This window comes from Myotis brandtii, unplaced genomic scaffold (assembly GCF_000412655.1).
Source record: "Myotis brandtii unplaced genomic scaffold, ASM41265v1 scaffold1063, whole genome shotgun sequence".
NCBI classification, from domain to species: Eukaryota; Metazoa; Chordata; class Mammalia; order Chiroptera; family Vespertilionidae; genus Myotis; species Myotis brandtii.
In genome coordinates, this window is record NW_005353597.1 from 524714 (window position 1) to 545965 (window position 21252).

The 21252-nt window shown below is 45.2% G+C and overlaps 3 protein-coding genes across 3 annotated transcripts in view; 1 reads left to right on the plus strand and 2 right to left on the minus strand.

Moving 5' to 3' along the window:
* Positions 1 to 1684, minus strand: part of NAPB (N-ethylmaleimide-sensitive factor attachment protein, beta) — a 42791-nt gene extending 41107 nt beyond the window's left edge. Inside the window, exon 1 of the mRNA XM_005857008.2 lies at positions 1498 to 1684. Coding sequence (XP_005857070.1) covers positions 1498 to 1595 — 98 coding nt within the window. The 5' untranslated portion in view covers positions 1596 to 1684. The remainder of the gene's footprint in view (positions 1 to 1497) is intronic.
* A 40-nt stretch (positions 1685 to 1724) lies between these two features.
* CSTL1 (cystatin-like 1) lies at positions 1725 to 16388 on the plus strand. The gene is made up of 5 exons (XM_005857013.2): positions 1725 to 1759; positions 3594 to 3655; positions 6674 to 6991; positions 15442 to 15555; positions 16265 to 16388. The coding sequence occupies exons 3-5, from the start codon at positions 6773 to 6775 to the stop codon at positions 16349 to 16351; spliced, it is 420 nt and encodes a 139-aa protein (XP_005857075.1). The 5' UTR covers positions 1725 to 1759; positions 3594 to 3655; positions 6674 to 6772; the 3' UTR covers positions 16352 to 16388.
* Positions 16389 to 16999: 611 nt separating this feature from the next.
* Positions 17000 to 20780, minus strand: CST11 (cystatin 11). Its single transcript, XM_005857014.2, has 3 exons — positions 20556 to 20780; positions 19832 to 19936; positions 17000 to 18094 (listed from the first exon to the last, which is right to left on the minus strand). Exons 1-3 carry the CDS (start codon positions 20778 to 20780, stop codon positions 18011 to 18013), a joined length of 414 nt encoding a protein of 137 aa, XP_005857076.1. The 3' UTR covers positions 17000 to 18010.
* Between the last annotated feature and the right edge of the window lie 472 nt (positions 20781 to 21252).

Sequence of the window (21252 nt, forward strand, 5' to 3'; positions counted from 1 at the left end):
ACAAGATTTGGCCTAGTTTCACAAAAACAATGATACAACACCTCTTTTAAAAAAAATAAAAATAAAAAAAGCAATGTGTTCCCCTGAAACAAGCATCAAGTGCTGGCATGCTTTTTTCTCCTGCCAATTACAAATTCTCTTCCAGGGAAGGACACCCTGGCTTGAAATATGCTGTGACATTAAAACATCTCCTGACATGAGACACTAGGACATTAAACTTTATCTAAATAAATTTTAAACGTTTTCTGAATCAGAGAAAGGAGCTATTGTTTGGTGTTAGCATCAAGTATTGGGCAGTGTTCCTTATGCACGGTGGTAACTTTTAAAGGAGAACAAAGTTAGAATTCACTGCATTTCGAACTACACATCACATGAGGAATTTTGAACCCAGCTGGGATACATGCCCTCGGAAAGGTTCTTGAAGGCAGGAAGCCTTATCTTTCTGTATCTTTGCACCCCACACTGCTGTGCACAGCGTGGAACCTGCATTTAAGCAGTTCCTGGGGATGTGTCAACAACGGTCAAGGACCACAACCTGAAGAATGAAGCTGGCAAAACAAGCAGATTCCAAATTGAATTTGTACAGAAATAAAACCGCGTCTACTAATGCGATGGCCACTTGCCCTTCTCAAGAATAAAAAATGCGCTCCTGGTGTCAGCAGAGGATCTTTCACTTTCAAAAGGGAAAAAACAACAACAAAACCCGCGATAGTTCTGCCTCTCTAATTCTAAACAGCTGAATCATTCACATATTCACCTGCCCATAATGCTTCCAAGAACTGTCAATGCAGGCTTTGCTTTCTGCAAAGTCCGAATTTAAGACCTTCCCCAGAAGAGCATGGAAGAATTACAGGAAATGAGAGTGATTCGCTGCGTTATCCTTAACCAAACAGGCGGCCCCCGCAATTACATCGATCTCTGGTGAAGGAAAAATGCTAAGCTGAGAAAACATCCGTCCATCCAACGAGTATTTATTAAATGTCTACTTTGGCGCAATGAAAATGGGCACACGGACGCTGGGCTAGGGGTACTGGGGGCCGTCCGCTCCACCGCGGGGCGCATCGCACCCCAGATGCGCGAACCGGGGGTCCAAGGTGCAGCCCCGCGGACTCCCCGGGCCGCCTCCCGCCGACGCCACACAGGTCTCCCTAGCTACGCGGGCTCAGCGGGGGCGAAACGAACCAATCCGTCCAGCCACTGCGGTTAGGGCCACCGCACACCCGGCTGCCGCGGACCCGTAAGGCCGTGGGATCCTCGCACCAACGTGAAGACAGCTCCGTGCCCGAGGGGACACAGTGGGGCATAGGAGTAGGTTCGGTGGGCCCTAGAGAATCCCGGGAGGGTGCGCTGGGGCTGGAGGCCCCTGGGCTTTCTAAGGGTTGTAGAGACCGCGTCGTGCAGAGGTGTGGGGGCCCTAGAGGCTCCCAGACGGACGCGTTGGGGGGCAGTCGACCGGGGATGGAGACCCCTTCAGGACGCGCGCGGCCTGACGCTCACCCAAACAGCCCTCGGAGGAAGGAGTGGGAGGCCTTAAGTCGCTTTTCGGCATCCGCCATCAGCTGGACTGCCTCGCGCTCCTTCCCAGCGTTGTCCATACTTCCTAACGCCGCCGCCACAGCCTCCTCTGCCGGCTGAGTGCGCCTACCACGCCTTCGCTCCCTTCTTGCAAGGCGGCGCGCGCAGGCGCGGTGCGCACAGCCTGCCGGAATTTGTAGTCCGGGACCCACCCTGGAGGTGGGAGCGCAGGCGCGAAGCGCAGGTTGGTTCGGCTGGGGTCAAGGACAGCTCCCAGCGATGTGCAGATCGGGCCAGGGTGGGGTCGAATCTCCCTGACCGCTGGCGCTGGGGGTGGGGTTTTAGGCCAAGGTGAAGTTTAGTCCTTTAAGTATGCGGGAAATGGAAAATGATCCCTGGCTTCCAGAAAGATCACCTTAAACGCTCAGCATTATGTTGGTTCAGGAATTCCTGCTCAGCACAACTGGCATGTGGCCAGTGGATGGATGAGATACCTGTATCACAGAATGGAATGCTCAACCTACAGTCTAGTTTTGCAAAAGGAAATCCAGAGCGGCCACACACAAAAATAACTTCATTAACTGTGCGATGCCCATTTACCCACTCACCCACCCAGTAACAGCTGGCAGAAAGAGACATTTTTACCTCCAGAGCAAGACATTTAAGAATGTATCATTTCTCCCAATATAAATTCAGAGTTATTTTTCAGTCTTCCCATATTGCAACCTTCTAATGGTCCTCTCTTGCTTGATTATAATTGAGTTGCATATATGCAATATATGCATAATTCACTGTTTTTATTGACTGAATTCTTTTCAATGGATGTGAGCCATTGAGCTCTCTTTATCCTTTACATAATGTTTTCCATTGGCGGCGGATCTCCTGGGACACAATATCTGACTTCCAATAAAAATTCTAATCTCCTAGAAGAAGTATCCATAGATAGATGCCATTGTCTGCCAAAGATTTCCAGGACTGTCCCAGAGGGAGTTGTTTGTTTGTTTTTTAATACAAAGCCTTGTCTACATCGTTTACATTTGGCAATGCTAAAGCAGAGGTGGTTACGCAAATACAAAGATCACTGCCAAATGAGAGCTTGTGACAATTTCAAACTATTAATCGGTACTCTGTGGTCACTGCCACACAAAATCTATCTAAGACAATGCTTTCAGAGAGCAAGGCAAGAAGGCCCAAACTCCTAGAAAGATAACTGAAGCAAACGTCACAGAGTTTATGCATTGCAGTGTTATCTGTAGGGAGCTCTCCACGTACCTACCTGTTGCTGGGAGGAGAGGGGGAAGTGAGCTTCTTGTGATATCATGAGAAAAGGAATTTTCTGAGACTCGCACGGGAGGATGAGATATTGTAGAAAGCTTTATTTCTGTGGAAGTAAACCCCTGCGCTTCCCAGGTTCCATTTCCCGTAGTCCCACCAAGGAAGAAGTCCGTCTTTGCCTTTAGCAGGGCTGGGATTAAAGCCATTGCCCAGAGTTTCCGTTCCATGTTGGGGCAAGTCCAATCCAGCAGGCTAGCTTAGTGTGTGTTCCCTGCTGCAGTCCATCAGTCCATTGCATGTGGGGTCTGCATGGCCATCTGCCATGGGGCCTCTAGGGCCACACGGCTATGGAGGAACATGGGCAAATGTAAGAGAGTCACAAGAGCCAAGAGGGTGAGAATTCCTTTGTCTTGGGATTATATATCCCAAATTTTCACAGGTTTGCCGTGGCCCCAGTCCTTCTAGCAAACGATTTCTGTTCCCAAGTTTGACTGACAGGCACCTTCCCCACGTCACCCTGACTTTACTGCACACGTGTCCATCTCCCCTACCCCTAGTGATCTTTGGGGAATGGGCCAGTGATTCCCTGGGGAGTCTAAAGTTTCAGCTTCCTGGTAAAGGTGCCCAGATGGCTGTGCTTATAATGTCTGGCCTCCCCTTTTGCTCCTTTCCTATTATTAATAACTAGCTTATTACAACCATATCAGCTGGACTCCAAAAGTAGAAGGAAATCTCAGATCTTCAAGTAGAGTTTATTTACTATTACAACATGCATTATTCTAACTTGTGTATTTTGGGGGCAGGAAATTGGAGGTGGCAGTAAATGCAGGAGTAAAGAGGAAAACTGAATAGAACAAAAAAAAACGTAAGCACTTGGAAAGCAGAGCAGTCTAATGGGTGAGGCAGGATTGTAAGAAGCTAGGAAAATTCTTTGATAAGTGGATTAGGGAAACTAGGACAGAGAGTTAAATGGCCAGGCAGTTTACAGCCATCTAGTAGTCACAACATCCTATCTTCCATAATCAAGGACCCAAGAGTAAATGGTTTACACTTCTCCTTCCTAACCAGAGGGTAAATAGCTTAAATCATCCTACTCAAAGAGATGCTAGTAGATATTGGAAGTCCAATTAGCACCATTTGTCAACCACATACAAGGACAGATGAAATTATGGGAATAAATCTCATTTGGTGTATCAGCATAAAATTGATGAATATTGTATGAGATCTTCCCCTGAGACCTCCCCTAAACTCCCAGTCTTTTAAACCCTTCAAGACAAAGGACCCAGCAAAGCTCTCCCTCCCAGGAGCATGCCCATACCTTTCCCTTCCCCCACAGGCATGCATCTCCTAAGGGACCCCAGGAAATTTGCAACCAGAGGAGCAATGGGCAGTGGCAGCTCACCCCTGGCTAACCCCTTGAACTTGTCTCCAAGGTTCCTTTTCTCTGACTTTCCAGTGAGCTGGCAGAAGCCTCACCTTGGCTCACTTCTTTCCTGTAACATTTCTAGAGAGCCAAAGCAGCCTCTCTTTCCTGTTGCTTCTATCCTAGGCTCTTCCTGTTTCACTGTCCCTAGCTTTAATCAAAGTACTGTCTATATCACCTGTATTTATGCTGTGAAATCTCTCCTGCATAAAGTCAAGAACCCACACACTACAGGCTGGCCAGAGGTTTACCTGTTCTGGATGGTCCCTGTCCAATAACATGGGGATTTAATGGAGCAGGGCCATCTCAAAAGCTCTGAAGTGCAGCATCGGTATGGTGATTAAAACAGTTCCCAAACTTGGCTCAATGTGGAAACTCTAAAGAATGTCCAAGAAATACGGACTCCTGAGTCACTAGCTTTTTGTATCAGGATTTCCTAGAGTGGGGTCCAGGGAGTGTACCTTGTAAGAACTCTCCACAACTATGCTAAAATGTACAATTCTAGGTCCTCCCATCTAGTCAGCTGGAAAGGAGGTGGAATGGACTGCCTCCTCTAAACTAGAACTTGTGATTTAAGGGTTTCAGGGATATATATTGGAATTTCTTCTGTTTCTGGGTATTTCCCTCATTCTCTCTCTCTCTCTCTCTCTCTCTCTCTCTCTCTCTCTCTCTCTCTTTTTCCCTCACAGTAAACCTACAGGAACTCCCACTCTCCCCCAGGTCACACCCAGAGGCTAGGTGAGCAGAGGTGACAGGACAGAGAGACAAACCTGATAGAGTGAGGACTGACTAGAGCAGTGGTTCTCAACCTTCCTAATGCCGCGACCCTTTAATACAGTTCCTCATGTTGTGGTGAACATGCAGGATGTATTTTCATTGTTATAAATTGAACATAATTAAAGCATAGTGATTAATCACAAAAACAATATGTAATTATATATGTGTTTTCCGATGGTCTTAGGCGACCCCTGTGAAAGGGTCGTTCGACCCCCAAAGGGGTCTCGACCCACAGGTTGAGAACTGCTGGACTAGAGGGACAGATGAGGAATCTGAAGGAGTTTGAGAAAACAGCAGAAGCAGGAAAGACACTCTGACCTCCCCATACCCTTCTCCTTTGAAAGCAAGAGGTAAATGTCCCCGTGTAAGTGCCCTCCTGGCACCAGAAGGAAGGAAAACATCTTTATCACTAGAGGTGGGGAATTTAGCTCCGTGAAGGCTTTATAAACAAACCTTGAGACTTCTTTACCACTTACTACCCCTCACCCAAACTCCTTTGTCTTGCCAATTCTTTACAGATCTGTTTCTTTGTCTACAGGTATACAAGCTTTCTGCTCTGAGCACTTCTTTGGGTTGCCATTCTCTTGTCAGGTTCCCACATAAACGTAAAAATTCAATTAAATGTGTGTGTTTTCCTCTGGTTACTCTGTCTTATACCAGTTTAATTCTTAGGCCAACCCAGAGCCCCGAAGAGGGTACAGGAGAAATTCCTTCCCTTTATAAGCAACACCCAAACTTGAGAAATCAACTTTCTTTTTTGAAAAATATTATTTTTAATTTTTCAATTACAGGTGACATATATTAGATCCAGGTGTACAACATAGTTATTTTACATTTATATAACTTATGAAGTAATTACCTCAATGAGTAGTACTCATATGATACTATACATAGTTATTCCGGTATTATTGACTATATTCCCCATGCTGTACTTACATCCCTGTGATTGTTTTATAACCAGCAATTTATACAATGTAATCCCTCCCCTTTTTTCACTCACCCACCATGGCCCCTCCCACTTGACAACCATCACAACTGCATGATTAAATTCTGAATAAGTAAAGTTCACAATGTATTCCTCCTTCACAAGGAGGTGGGTGGGGCTTACCTCACAAAGCTCTGCTGGGCTCATACTAAGATAGCTTGAGCCAGTGCCAGGGCCTGCAGGCACAGTGAGAAATCCAGCCGGCAGAAATCTGTGGTGAGTAGCTGGCGGGTGAGTACAGAGAACCTCTAGAGAAGCATAGGAAATAGGTGATGGCTGGGTGAGATAGTTGGAACCCAAAGCAGGTAAGTAGAATGCCCCTGACCCTGCTCCATGCCCCTGATTTCTTATATCCCAGTTCAAACATCATGTTCTCCATAAGCCTTTCTCTATTTCCATGAATGGCGTTCCTCTGTCCAATACACCGGGTCTTATTGCATAGCACTGTAGAGGTCTGTTTTGGGTTTTTCTTCCTTTGTAGGTGTAAAGGCAGGGAGAAGGTCTTACCCACCTTGGCAGGTGTTTAGAAATTATGCCTGTCTGAAACACCGAAGAACCGAATGGGTGTGGAAAATGACCTGACCTGAGAGTAGGTTGGACAGCCACTCAGAGAGATTTCTCTGTCTGGTCCTTCCGTCAAATCGTGGGCAGGGTGTTGAAAGGAAGAGGCCCAGGTCTCAGTCTCTGTTTAAATGCAGGCAGCTGTCTCCGGGGAAAGGCTGCGTTGGTGAGGGCTGTGGATGAGCAGTGAGCGAGCCTGAAGGTGCAGTGGATAGGAGGTTTCTGAAGCTGCAGACATGGGAGCTGAATGCTGGAGAAACCTTCTGTTGTTGTTGGCTGCTCTGGTCCTGACGGCCAAATTGGGTCACTTTCAAAGGTGGGGAGGCTTCCAGGAGAAGTCCACAAGCAAGAAAAACATGAATTCAACACTCAGATTCTTCATTGAAAACTACAACAATGTGAGCAATGACACCTACTTATTTCGAGTAGACAAAGTACTTCAAAGTTATGTGCAGGTTTGTATCTCGGTTTCTCTGAATATGGGTAGTACCCCCATTCTTGCCCATTTTTTACATTGAATTTATTGGGGTGACACTGGTAAACAATATGATACAGATTTCAGGTGCACAATTTTACACCACATCAACTGTACACTGTATTGTGTGTTCACCACCCCAAGTTAAGTCTCCGTCTATCACCATTTATCCGCCCCATACCCTCCTTCACCTCCTCTCTTCCCCTCCCCTCAGCAATCACCACACTGTTGTCCATCAGTTTTCCATCATTACTTTTTCTAAATATCTTTTTTTAAAATATATTTTTATTGATTTGTACAGAGAGGAAGGGAGAAGGATAGAGAATTATAAACATCGATCAGCTGCCTCCTGCACACCCCCTACTGGGGATGTGCCCGCAACCAAGGTCCATGCCCTTGACTGGAATCGAACCTGGGACCCTTCAGTCCGCAGGCTGATGCTCTATCCACTGAGCCAAACCGGTTAGGGCTCTAAATACTTTTTTAAAAGTAATCAGCACAAGGTCACCCAGGTGAAAGGAGGCAGTGCTGTGCTCCACTAGCCCATGAACTAGAATAGGGATGGTGTCTGTTCTCCTGAGCTGTCTGCCTACTCTTTATCTATGAGTCTGTCTCTATTTTGCTTGGTAGTTCAGTTTGTTCATTAAATTCCACATATGAGTGAAATCATATGTTACTTGTTTTTCTCTGACTGGCTTATTTCACTTAGCATAATATTCTCTAGGTCTATCCCTGTTGTTGCAAATGGCAAGATTTAATTCTTTTTTTATGGCTGAATCATATTCCATTGTATAGATCTTTATCTTTACCCATTCACCTATTTTTTTTCTTAATATATTTTTATTGATTTCAGAGAGGAAGGGAGAGGGAGAGAGAGATAGAAACATCAATGGTGAGAGAGAATCATTGATTGGGGGCCTCCTGCACTCCCCCCACTGGAAATCAAGCCCACAACCTGGGCATGTGCCCTGACCAGGAATAGAACCATGACCTCCTGGATCATAGTTTGATGTTCAACACACTGGCTGGGCTATTCATTCATGTATTGATGGACATTTAAGTTGCTTTTATATCTTGCTGCAATAAACATATGAATGTATAGATCCTTTTGATTTAGTGTTTTGGGTTCCTTTGAATAAATACTTAGAAATAGAGATGTTAGGTCTTTTTTTCTCTTTTGTTATAGCCTTTGTTTTAAAGTCTATTTGGTTTGATATAAGTATTGCTACCCCACATTTTTTGTTTTGTGTTGTTTCCATTTTCATGAAATATCATTTTCCATCCCTTTACTTTCAGTCTGTGTGTGTCTTATTTATTTTATTTTATTTATTATTGAATTTTTTTTAGAGAGAAGAAGAAGGAGAGAGAGAGAGAGAGAGAGAGAGAGAGAGAGAGAGAGAGAGAAAGAAAGAAAGACATTGATATCAGAGAAGCCTCCTATATATGCCCTGACTGAGGTTTGAACCTGCAACTTGGGTATGTGCCTTGATCAGGAATTGAACCCACCACCTTTCTGTGTACAGATGATGCACCAACCAACTGAGCCACACTGACCAGGGCTGTGTGTGTCTTTTGATTTGAAATGAGTCCCTTACATACATACAGCATAAATAAGGGTCTTGTTTTGTAACCTATTCAAACACTGTATCTCTTTTTATTGGTGCACTTAATCCATTTGCATTTAAAATAATTGTTGACAGATATATATTTAATGCCATTTTATTATTCATATTTTTAATATTTTTTCTCTTTTTCTCCTTAAAGAAGACCCTATAAAATTTCTTGTAATACTGGTTTGGTGGTAATAAACTCCTTTAGCTTTGTCTTGTCTGGGAAGCTCTTTATCTGTCCTTCAATTCCAAATGATAGCTTTGCTAGGTAGAGTAATCTTGGTTGTAGGTCCTTGTTTTTCCTCACTTAGAATATTTTATGTCAATCCCTTCTGGCTACAAAGTTTCTGTTGAGAAATCAACTGACAAACTTATGGGAGTTTCCTTATAGGTAACTAACTGCTTTTCTCTCGCTGCCTTTAAGATTCTCTCTTTGTCTTTAACCTTTGGCATTTTATTATGAAGTGTCTTGGTGTGGGTTTTTTTAGGTTCATCTTGTTTGAACTCTGTGCTTCCTGGACTTCTATGTCTATTTTCTTCACCAAGTTAGGGAAGTTTTCCATCATTATTTTTTCTAAATAACTTTTTGATTTCTTGCTCTCTCTTCTCCTTCTGGCATCCCTATGATGCAAATGTTGGTATGCTTGAAGTTATCTCAGGAGCTTCTTACACTATCCTCATTTCTTGGGTTCTTTTTTCTTTTTGCTGGTCTGCTTGGGTGTTTTCTGCTTCCTTATATTCTAAATTACTGATTTAATACTCTGCTTCATCTACTTTACTGTTGATTCCCTTTAACTTATTCTTTATTTTGTTTAGTGTAGCCTTCATTTCTGCTGGTTCTTTTTTTTATAATTTCCTTGTCTTTTTTATGCTGTTGAAGTTCTCACTGAGTTTTCTGAGCATCCTTATAAGCACTGTTTTGAACTGTGTATCTGGTAACTTCCTTGCCTCCATGTCATTTAGTTCTTTTTCTGAAGATTTCTCCTGTTCTTTCACTTGGGATCTGTTTCTTTGTCTCCTCATATTGGCTGCTTCCCTGTGTTTATTTCTATGTATTATATAGAGCTGCTATGTCTCCTAGACTTGGTAGAATGGCCTTATAGTAAGTGTTCTGCAGGGTCCAGGGACACAGCCTCCCCAGTCACCCATGTTGGGTGCTTTAGGTATGGCCCTTGTGTGGGCTGTAGGAGCTGTCCTGCTGTAGTTGAGTCTTGATTGCTGTTGGCACATCACTGGGAGGGATTAGCTGCAAAGACTGGTGGCAACTACAATGGGGGAGCTGCTTGCAGGGGCTGACCCCATAGAGCAGGACTTTCTTCAGTGGGGCTTTGGTGCCTGCTGAGGCTGCACCCTTAGTGTGTCACTCATGAAGGTTGTTGGTTTATAATCTGACATGTTATGAAGCTGTCCACCATGTGCACTGGCTCTGGGACCTCTTGGAAGGTACAAGGTCAGCCACCACCTGTGCCCTGCCTGGGCCCAGCATAGTCTACAGATGGTTTTTCTGGACTAGGAGGTGCCCAGAAAAAGCCAAACTGTGAGCCAAACTGTGAACCAAGTCTGGCTGCCACTAGTGCTGGCCTTGGGGTCACTTAGCATTATATACAGAGTATGCAGAAGCCAGACACTGCTTGTTTGAGAGATTTTAGGAAAATCTGAAGCATGAGCCAAGAGAAGTCACTTGTATGGAAAAAACACTGGAAACTGCTTGACTGGGCCCCAAAGTTGGGTGGGGCAGTGTCTCAGGGAATTACCAGGGCAGGGTGAACAGTGTTAGCCAGGTTGATGGAGACTTAGATATGGCACCGGACTGCCAGCTCTTTGGGAAAAAGGCTCAGCAAAGGAACAGTATCTGCCAGCACTTCTGTCTGGGAGAAAGCGGCTCCTCTAGCTTTTGTAGTCAAGATATCCCTCCTGATTTTACCGCCACATATGGGTATGGAACCAGTTCGTTACATGTCTCCACCCTTCTTACCAGTCTCAACATGGCTTCTTCTTTATATCCTTAGTTATAGGACTTCTGTAAAGCTAAATTTCAGGCATTCTGAATAATGGTTGTTCTATAATTTAATTGTAATTTTTGATGTGGTTGTGGGAGGTTCCCAGTATCGCATTTACCTGTGCCACCATCTTGTCCAGGCTGTTTTCTCTAACAGTCTCATTTGGCAAAATATAAGTGTTCTCTCTAGGTTCCCCTCAACAATAGTATTTCAATGTCCAGGGCTGTAAAATCTAAGTCTGGACTTTCTAGCTGTGTTCTATAGAAAATGAATTATATCTACAGAGGGGTGGGTTTTGTTTGTTTGTTTGTTTGTTTTTTTAACAGGAGGAGACCAAGAGGAGTGAGGGCTAGGCTTCAATCAGATCATCTCTTCTTTTATTTGTTTTTTGTGTAAAATTTTCTGATATCAATTGAAGGATGATAGAGGATGAAAAAAGTTGTTTGAAAATCACTTTTGCTTGCCTAACCTCTCCTCAAGGTCAGATAGTAATGTTAAAAACAAAAATTTTAACTTCCATGACTGAAAGTTTAAAAGTGCTAGCTAAAAAGAAGATTGATCTTGAGGCATGAAGTCCAAACCACCAGCAGATGGTTTGGTGGAAAAAACACATATAATCCATTGTCTTGGACTCTGCAAGCATTTTTATACATCACGTGGGGGCAGGGGAAAGAAAGATGTAAGCCTTCTGAAAGAATTTACATGAGCTACAGGCGAAGTGGTGGGAGAAAGCGGGGCCAGCTCTGAAGTAGGTGCAGAGTCTGCAAAAAGAAATGTCCATTCCTGTTGATGGGCTGCGGGCAGCATTCTGGGAAGCCCACATGTAAACAATAAGTGGAGCTCCTGGAGTTTGATGGTTCCTGGCTAAAAGATCTGTAGAAATAGCCAACTGGAAATTAATTCCAAATTCCAACGGACAGAAGGAATGTGAGCAGTCTTTTGTTAGTTGACCTTCAGCCATTAACAGATGAACAGTTCCGTCACTTTTCTCTCACTCTTTGACCTCTGTAATTTGATTTAGAACATCTCAGAATTTTCTCCTTGTCAGTAAAATATATAAATTAGGTCAAAGGCAATACTACATCTTAGTTCAATTATGTAGTATTGAACTAATAAAAAAAATTAATAGACTAGAACAGTGATTTTCAACTTTTTTTCATACCATGGCACACATAAAGTAATTAGTAACATCATGTGGCACACCAAAAAAATACATTTTTTGCCTATCTGACCAAAAATATATATAATTTTGATTCATTTACATCGGATGGCTATTGTTGTGTTGGCTGCTGTCATTCTTTTATTTGATAATCTAATGGAAAATAAATTAGTGCCCCTGACTAAATAGTCAGGTATTGCATGTTTTAAAATTTTTTATGACACACCGGTGTGTCTCTTGCGACACATGGATTGAAAATCGCTGGACTGATTAGAGAGGAGCAGTGGGAATGGGAGAAAACAGCCAGGGCAGGGGGCAGAGAGGGATGGGCAGTGTTTATGAGACACAAATGGGCCTCATAGGCATCAGCTTGTTCTTTTTCAGTAACTCACCCTTGCCACAAAATTGTGGCTTGTTAAAGCCTAACATTGAGGTGACTTAGCCACAAGGTGGCAGCCCTTGACCAACTTTCTTGTTGAAGTTGGCTTGTTAGCCTCTTATCTTCCCAAGGATAAATCTGACCATCTCAGGAGGCCTGTCTTGTGGAATCAATTCATTGCCATTAACAGTTACCTCTGAAAGAGTTGTTTGTGAGTAAACATGTGATGTCATTCAAATGGATGAATTGACAGAGAGAATATGCCTTTTGGTAGCTGGGTGATCTGGGGCAAGGATCCCTGGGCATCCCCACACCTGTTACGGCATGATTGTGTTTGTTCTAATACCTCACAGAGGGATGCAGGAGGTGGGCACCTTCTGAGTTTGACATCCAGATCCTCCTAATCATGGGATTTTGGTCAAGTGCCATCCATACCTGCAGCCTCAGTTGACTCACTTGCAAAGTAGGCAGAAAAGAGTGAAGCAGCATTTATGAAAATATTTGTATTATTATGATAATTCCTATTATTATTTAACAGTCAAGTCTTATAATGAATAAGAAAGCACTACATTCATTGGCATGTTAGTTAAATTTATGGCCAATGTTTTAGTTTCTCCATACATGCAGAATGTGCTGAACATCAATGCGACAATACTTGGCACAAGCCCTGCAAGCTTCCAGTGCTTGGATGAAACTGTCCCTTCATGAAGAACTCAGGAGCCCTGCATCCTGAGGTTCTTCCCTTAGACGTGGGGACCAGGGTGGTGGTACTGCCCTCAGGCCTCCTCCCCCAGCCACACTGCACACCTTGAGGTTTTGTAGTGGCGCTTTCCTCTCAGGGGCGGTATGAGCGCTCTCTCCCTGCCTCTCTCACCACGAGAGTACAAGCCTTCTTATGTGATTGGCCACTGCATTTGGACAAGGAAGCAAGACTTCTAGGAGCTTCTCCCCTCACCAGGCACAACTCTCTAGTGACTAGTCCACACAGTTACTGGGAAATTCAGCCATTTCCAACACAACCATGTATTAGTTTCACCTCTGCGTGTGGGGCTTACCTGCCACCAAAGGCTTTCCCAGTCTTTTGCCCTTGCGTCTTCGGATCTTGCACTTGAACATGAGTACGATAAGAAGACAAATCACAACAAGAGGAAGTGGCTCTTGTGTGCATTCTCCATGGTTTATATATTCACCATTTCCATACATCATCAGAGGAAATGGGCACTATCCTTCCCATTTTCTAGATGAGGAAACTGAGACTCAGGTAGGTGGAGGGACTCTACTTGCTCAGATAAAGTTGGCAGGGGATAAAGCCAGAACTTGAGCTCAATTCTTCTGTCTTCTGTTCTGACACTCTCCCAACTCCATTGATACCTCAGAGTAATGTTCCCAACACTTGTTAAAACATTTAATAATTCGTAATTATGTAGTTACTTGGAAATGTATTTTGTGCATTCAGTGAAATGCGTGCTTCTGTTAACCCAGTGGTTCTCAACTCTCTGGCCCTTTAAATACAGCTCCTCATGTTGTGACCCCAACCATAAAATTATTTTCGTTGCTACTTCATAACTATAATGTTGCTACTGTTATGAATCATAATGTAAATATCTGATATGCAGGATGGTCTTAGGTGACCCCTGTGAAAGGGTCGTTCGACCTCCAAAGGGGTTGCGACCCACAGGTTGAGAACCGCTGTCATGTAACAACTCCTAGAATAGGCATAATTATTACCTATACTCTATCGGTGAGGAAACTAAGGCTGCTAGGCTCAAGGTCACAGCATTCCTGTATGGAGAACACATGCTCCAAATCAGTTAGAGTCCTAAGCTTATGGGTTTTTTATTAACAATTTTAATGTTGACATTGTTGCAGGTGTTCCCCTTTCTCCCCACCTTTGCCCACCTTCATCCACAGGCACCTCCCCCTCCCTTGGCCTTCACCAGACTATTGTCCGTGTCCATGGGGTATGCACATATGATCTTTAGCTAATTGCTTCACCTTCTTTATCCAGTCATCCCCACCCCTCTCCTCTCCTGCAGCAGCCAGTCTGATCCACGTGTCCATGCTTCCAGTTCTATTTTGTATATCAGATTATTGTGTTCATTAGATTCCACATCTTAGAGAGATCATATGGTATTTATCTTTCTTTGACTGACTTATGGAGTATGCACATATGATCTTTAGCTAATTGCTTCACCTTTATCCAGTCATCCCCACCCCTCTCCTCTCCTGCAACAGTCAGTCTGACCCACGTGTCCATGCTTCCAGTTCTATTTTGTTTATCAGATTATTGTGTTCATTAGATTCCACATCTTAGTGAGATCATATGGTATTTATCTTTCTTTGACTGACTTATTTAGCTTAGCATAATACTCTCCAGGTCCATCCATACTGTTGCAAAGGGTAAGAGTTCCTTCTTTTTCCGTGACTCCCCTTCTCTTTCCAGTCTCTATGTTGTTTCTTCGGTTCTCCTTAGATATATGTCCAACCAGCTGCACTTCTCTTGACTTTTCAAATTGATTGCAAAGTACTTGAACTGTAATTCCAGTCCTTGGCTGGGAGCAAGGGTGCATAGCTACAAGTTACACTGCAGCCCACTTGAATCCTCCCCTTTCCGTGACTCCCCTTCTCTTTCCAGTTCTATGTTGTTTCTTCGGTGCTCCTTAGATATATATCCAACCAGCTGCACTTCTCTTGACTTTTCAAATTGATTGCAAAGTACTTGAACTGTAATTCCAGTCCTTGGCTGGGAGCAAGGGTGCATAGCTACAAGTTACACTGCAGCCCACTTGAATCCTCCAAGCTTATGTTTTGAGCTGTGTTGCTGACCGCCTCCCATCAGGTTGGCTGGGAAGGAGGGAGGAGAAGGAGGACATGGCTGAAGGGGCTGGGAGAGCAGAGGGATAAGGTGTGGCTGGTTCTATGCATTCTGAGGACCATGTGTGCAGACCTGGGGGTGCTCTGGCACTCAGTCAGCCAAGCTCAATGTGTTGCCTACCTTGTCTGAGGATGCAGAGGGGATAGGTGCGATCCATCTGTGCCTGTTGCAGTGAGTCCAGTGCAGAGCCAGGGAATGGGTTATGCACATGCTGGGCACTGACCAGGGGCCTTAGTGCCACTGTGCAGCCTCAAGCTGGAGGGAGAGGAGGGGGCCATGCTTGGGTGGGTGAGCCAGACCCAGGGACGTGGCTCCTGGGGCTTCACTCTCCATTCTAGCCTTCCTTGGAGAGAGCCAGCAACTGGATGCTTTGACTCCAGACTAACAGTGCTATTGCTTTTCTGTAGCTGACAACAGGAGTGGAGTATCTGGCCACCGTAAAGATTAGCCGGACGAAGTGCAAAAAGAACAGCACAAAAAGTCATTCATGCCCCCGACAAAGCGAAAAGAAGAAGAAGAAGGTGTGTGGTGGCAGTCATCTGAAAAGAGACTCCTAACCAAAGGGAGAAAAGTCAAAACTTTAAAAGTTAACACAAATTGGACATTGACAGCTTTTACAGCTGTGTGGATTGGGGCATAGCAAGGGCACAGCCCCAGGGCTGCTGAAACCACCAGAGGTGCTGGGGGTAGGAGGGAGGCTCTCTGATTGGACAGCCCGCCCCCCCCCGGGCATGGCACAGACCTGGACCCTGGCCTCCAGGTCTCCAGGACCATTCCCAGCCTTCAGTGGAAGCAGCATTTTTTTTTCCCATGGGGACCTTGTTCTGGTCATGGCTTGCACTCTCCAGGCCGCTGAGGATTGTTTAATTGCCTCCTTGTCTTCAAGAATTTGCTCACTCTTTTCCTGGTTCCTCTGGGTGGCACCACTTACTGGCAAATATGACAGTCTCCCTGTGCCTGAGTGCATGTGCCTGGGGACTGGGGTCCGAGGAGGGCTTTCCAGTTGTGCCTGCTCCAGCTCCCAAGTAGCTGGGCAGAGGGAGCCCCAGGTGACATTCCTGTTCTGGGCCTTGAACCCCCTCAGCTCCCTCTGCCCCCTCCAGATGACTGAGCAGATTCTCCCCACCCACATGGCCAGTGTGCAGCCTCAGCAATGGTTCTAAACTCTCACCGAGGGTCTCGGGGCAGGAGATTTCCCTGAAAGCTGATTGTGCCTTTCTCCTTCCACAGAGTTTCATTTGCGATTTTTTGATATACACTGTGCCCTGGATCAACTATTACGAGCTTTGGAACAACTCCTGTCTGGTGGCCTACTAGTAAATGGGTTTGTGCAAAGATCCTCGATGAAAACTTAGATGGCTGTGCTGTGCATTTTCTATTACAGACCCCCGGAAGGACCTCATCCCCCTCAACAGGGTCTCACTACGCACAGACTCACACATGTACACACATATGCACTAACTCTCACACACTCACACAGCGCTCACACACACACATACACACACACTCACATAAACCCAAACACAATTTACACACTCTCACTCACATTCACACTCACTCATGTACATAGACAGTGGTCTTTAGAGGGCTGGTTCAATTTGAGCAGAAGGTTGTTATGTATTTGAAGGAATCTCATAACTTTTTCTACATCAGCCCGTATCTCTGGGGCACATCTTGACCTCTGACCCAAGCTTGAGGGAGCTTTGTTTCTTCTCAATGCACATACAATTCCATGACTGACACATGTCTTTTTGAGTGTGTCCAAGACACCCTAGACCAGCGGTTCTCAACCTGTGGGTCGCGACCCCGTTGGCGGTTGAACGACCCTTTCACAGGGGTCGCCTAAGACCATCCTGCACATCAGATATTTACATTACAATTCATAACAGTAGCAACATTACAGTTATGAAGTAGCAACGAAAATAATTTTATGGTTGGGGTCACAACATGAGGAACTGTATTTAAAAGGCCAGAAGGTTGAGAACCACTGCCCTAGACCAACCCCCCACTATCAGATTCACTAGAAGGATTCCCAGGACTTAGCATAGAGTCATACTCATGGCTGTGATCCATGATAGTGAAAGGACACAGAGCTAAGTTTGCAAAGGGAGAAGTAGAGTGGAGAGATCAGCCTGGTGACTTAGTTTAAAATCCTGAATCACGTTGTTGGGTGCTGTTTATTCTCCACTGCTAATCGCCATCCATGGAAGAGGGGCCCCTCCATAGCCTCCCTGCTTTTGCTGTCCTCATCACTTCTCTCCAGGAGGACTTAATCGAATTGGCCTATTTGGGAAGAAAAAACTGGGCATTGTAGTCCAGGTCCTACTCTTTCCCACCGGGGGCACACATTTTCCTTGTCAACTCCAGGAGAGGAACCTCTTTGTGAAGAGACCTGCTCTGGTCCAATGTTGCTGATGTTGGGCGTGTAAGTTGAATTCTAGAATTTGGTATTAGGAAGTGCACTTGCCTATCAAAATGGCACAGCTCCCAACTTAGTCCTGATCAGCAACAAAGGCCTTTTAGCTTTTGTAGTTATGTTATTTCTCTGTGTTTTGCATGTTAGACAAGAAAGGAGATGCTCTTTATTGGACTCCTCAGAGATGCCATCATCGTCCATACTTGCCACTATCTCTTGTCTTAGCGTTTCTTTCCTCTTCTCTCTTCTTTCCCCTTTCTCCGTTTTGTTTTAATCTAAAGAAACCTCCTGGATGTGAGGATAGTGTTGAAGTTCTGCTATCATGCAGGTTATGTAGGCTATAAGGCCAGAAATTATTCATGTCATTTCATTTGGACCCCTGCCCAGAAGACCTTCAGACTATATTATTATGAACTGAAGAATTTGGGGGAAAATGGAATTTTACACATTAAGAACATTAAGAGAATAGGTGGACAAACATTTATTTTCTGTACAGGGAGTTACTACTAATTGCAGGATACTTTCACATATAGTGACCACAGGTGTGTGCTCCAGGTCACCTAGCCATTGGTGCAATTTTTGCGCAGAATTTTGTACTTTTCAAACCAGGGGACAACAAACACTGAGTAAAAGCACTCAATTTGCTAAAAAACAAAGAAACAAAAAACAATATTTTAAAAAGATAACATGCAAGGTGGAAATTTTAAAGGGGAAAGAAGAGGATATAATACTTGTGGATGGTTTATTCTTTATTGTGATTTTAATCACTTGATAGTATTAGAGTTGAGGTCATCCCAGAAAATGTTCTTCTATCTGTAGTTAAACTTAGAGACTAGAAATAAAGTGCCCCCCCACCCCGCCGCATATATTCACTGATTGATTTCCCTCTTCATTTTTACTTGTGTTGTTTACTTCACACTTTTTCTTCCTTGACCTGTATTGGCTTCATCAATCCGTTCATCCATCCTCTCATCCATCTCCATCCATCCTTATTTCCATCAATATAGCCTTCCTTTTTTCACCTTGTTTTCACCCAGTCCATGCATCTTTTCTTCCTTCCTCCCATCCTCCATTTATCCATTTATATACTCATTCATCACACCCTCTCTCTCTCTCCCTTGCCCCTATTCTCTCTCAAGATATTCTTTTTAACTTCCTTCTTCCTCCATAATGAAAAATCAATAAATACATTTTGCATATTATCATTTTATAGTGTCAGTTTGTTTTCCTGCTCTTCATTGGAAAGTCCAGGCTGGGGGATGTGGTGGTGGTGGGAGGCTTAAGTATGCATTTACATTTTTCCTAAAATAGAAATCAGAATACTAATTCCACCAATTAAATGAGTCATATCAATAAGAGCCTCTAATTTTACTTTACTGCTATCTTCAATTACTTTGTTAATAGATTTCATGATCTTCTTCAGGGAAGAACTAAAAAAGTCCATTTTGCTAGATTTTGAAGAATTATTTGTAACGAAAGTGCAGAGGGAGCTCCTGATCACACGTTTCTACATCGAGAACACCCCAGGCCATTACAACCAGGGTCACCATATAATTGATGAACCAGGACATGTTGTAAGCAAATGGGGATGCCATTAGTGATGACACAAAGAAGCTAGGTGCAAGTCAGGACTATCCAGGCAGGGTGGGACATAGGATCATCCTCATTCTAACTCATTTGGGTAAAAGAAGCGATATGCAGGGCCTGTGGGCTTTGAGACCTTCAAGGCCCTATACAAGTGGGCCCATCCTGACGACACACTGCAGCTATGCATGTCTGGCCAGCCTCCCTCGGATGTGACAACACTGAATGGGAATGAAGCGTGGGGGGCGGGGAGAGGAGGGGACTAAGCCACTGTTGCAGGAGGTGGTTCCTCAGCAGATCACACACATACAGGTTTGACCTCCCTTACCCCAACCCACTCCTACCACCCATGAAACTATCTCTGAACTCAATTTCTTATCTCCTCTCCCATTTTGCCTCCCACACTGCTGGACGAAAGGGACGGAGGCCAGTAGCCCAGGGGTTTTTGTGTTAACTTCAGGCTGATATTCAGAAATTCATCAGGGCACGCCGTGAAGTCCCACTGGCTGCTGAAATACCTAACTACTTCCTTCAGCCGCAAAGTGTTCCCTGGAGCTCAGCCACTTCGCTTCCCCCTCTCAACCCTTTCGACCTCCCCATTATTTTTCCAGCAACGAAGGAGCAGGACCTGCCAGGCAGGGTCTGGGCCCTCTCACCTTCGCTGCTCTGTTTTGAGAAAGCAGGTGTTGGTTACCCTCCTTCCTTTTTAAGCGAGCTCAAATATAGCCCCGATAATTCCACTCCACACCATCCCCAAACCACAGGCAAACCCCACTACAAATGAGTTCACCCAGTACCTTGTAAAGCTCCCCTTCCTGAAAGCTGCAGTTGTTGGCTTCCAGCCTATGGCAGGTGGTCCGCCGCATCTCGAAGTTCACATGGTACTCCATGTGGTCGGTAACCTGTGGGAAGCAGGCGGCAAGGAGACACAAAGATTTCTCCTTCTCCATAGCTTCTGGGACCGGGACCTCTTTCCCGTGGTGCCAAAGGGCAAGGACCCCATCCTGGGTAGAGAGCTGGGTCCCTCTCTCCCCTAATCATCTGACTCCCATGCCTCCTTTTGTCATTTGAGGACAACTCACTAGAAACCATTCTGTGGGCAAAGCCATCCCTTGGAAAACCCAAAGGATGCCAATGATTCCAGTACAGGGTCTGCAAACTTTGTCTACAAAGGACCAGAGAGTAAACATTTAGCCTTTGGGGGCATGTGGCCTCAACTCTGCAATTACAGCGCAAAAGCAGCCCCACAGGACATGGCACACCTGGTGTGGCTGGGAACCAATGAAATGAACCACAGAGGCAGCAACAGGCAGATTTGGCCCTCGGGCCACAATGTACCAACTCCTGGTATTGGGCACCACTTAAGCAACTTAACTTTATCAGTGAACTTAGGTCTCTCTTCAGCTGCCCACTTCTCATTAAATGAGGCTGAATTTCACGTGACACTCTGGGCTTGCCCCAGACTGTCAGCAGTCCCCTGGCATAGGGGCACGGGGAAGAGGGGGAGAGGAGCCCACTGACCAGCCTCTTGACCTTCAGGACACGCACAATCCGGAAGTTGTACTTGTCATCACTTTCCTGGTTGAACTCACTGGTCACATACTCCAAGGTGGTTACCACGAAGGCTTCTGATGCAGGCACTTCATGGACACTAATAAAGGTTTTCTTCTTTTCTTGGTAGGCGATGGCCACCAGGGCCACCAGAATGGCCAGTAGAAGCTGTGGGGCCTGCCTGGGTCTAGCCATTGCCCCTCAGCTCAGGGGGCCTAGGAAGAGCTCCCTCCACGTCCTGGTTCCCAGGGACCCAGACTGGCCTGGCGGATTTAAGCCCATGCATGGTGGACGCCCACAGCTCTCCTCTCCGTCTCTTCATCCGCAGCTGAACCTGATGAGCAGGGGAGATTGTGCAATGGTTGGCAAGCTCACCCTCACTTCCTCTTACCCTTTTGTATCCGTTCGTGTCTTTGACTCATACACCCATCTCCTCTTTTGGGGGTTGCTCTTTCAGCAACACCCCCTCTCCTCCTGCTGCCCCAGCATTACCTGGGTGTTCGTGTCTTTGACTCATACACCCATCTCTTTTGGGGGTTGCTCTTTCAGCTACACCCCCTCTCCTCCTGCTGCCCCAGCATTACCTGGGTGGAAGCCTGGCCAGGGGCCTCTGTTCGCTGAGCTTGCCTCGACTAGGGATGTGGGAGGTCCGGAGCGACAGGAAGCA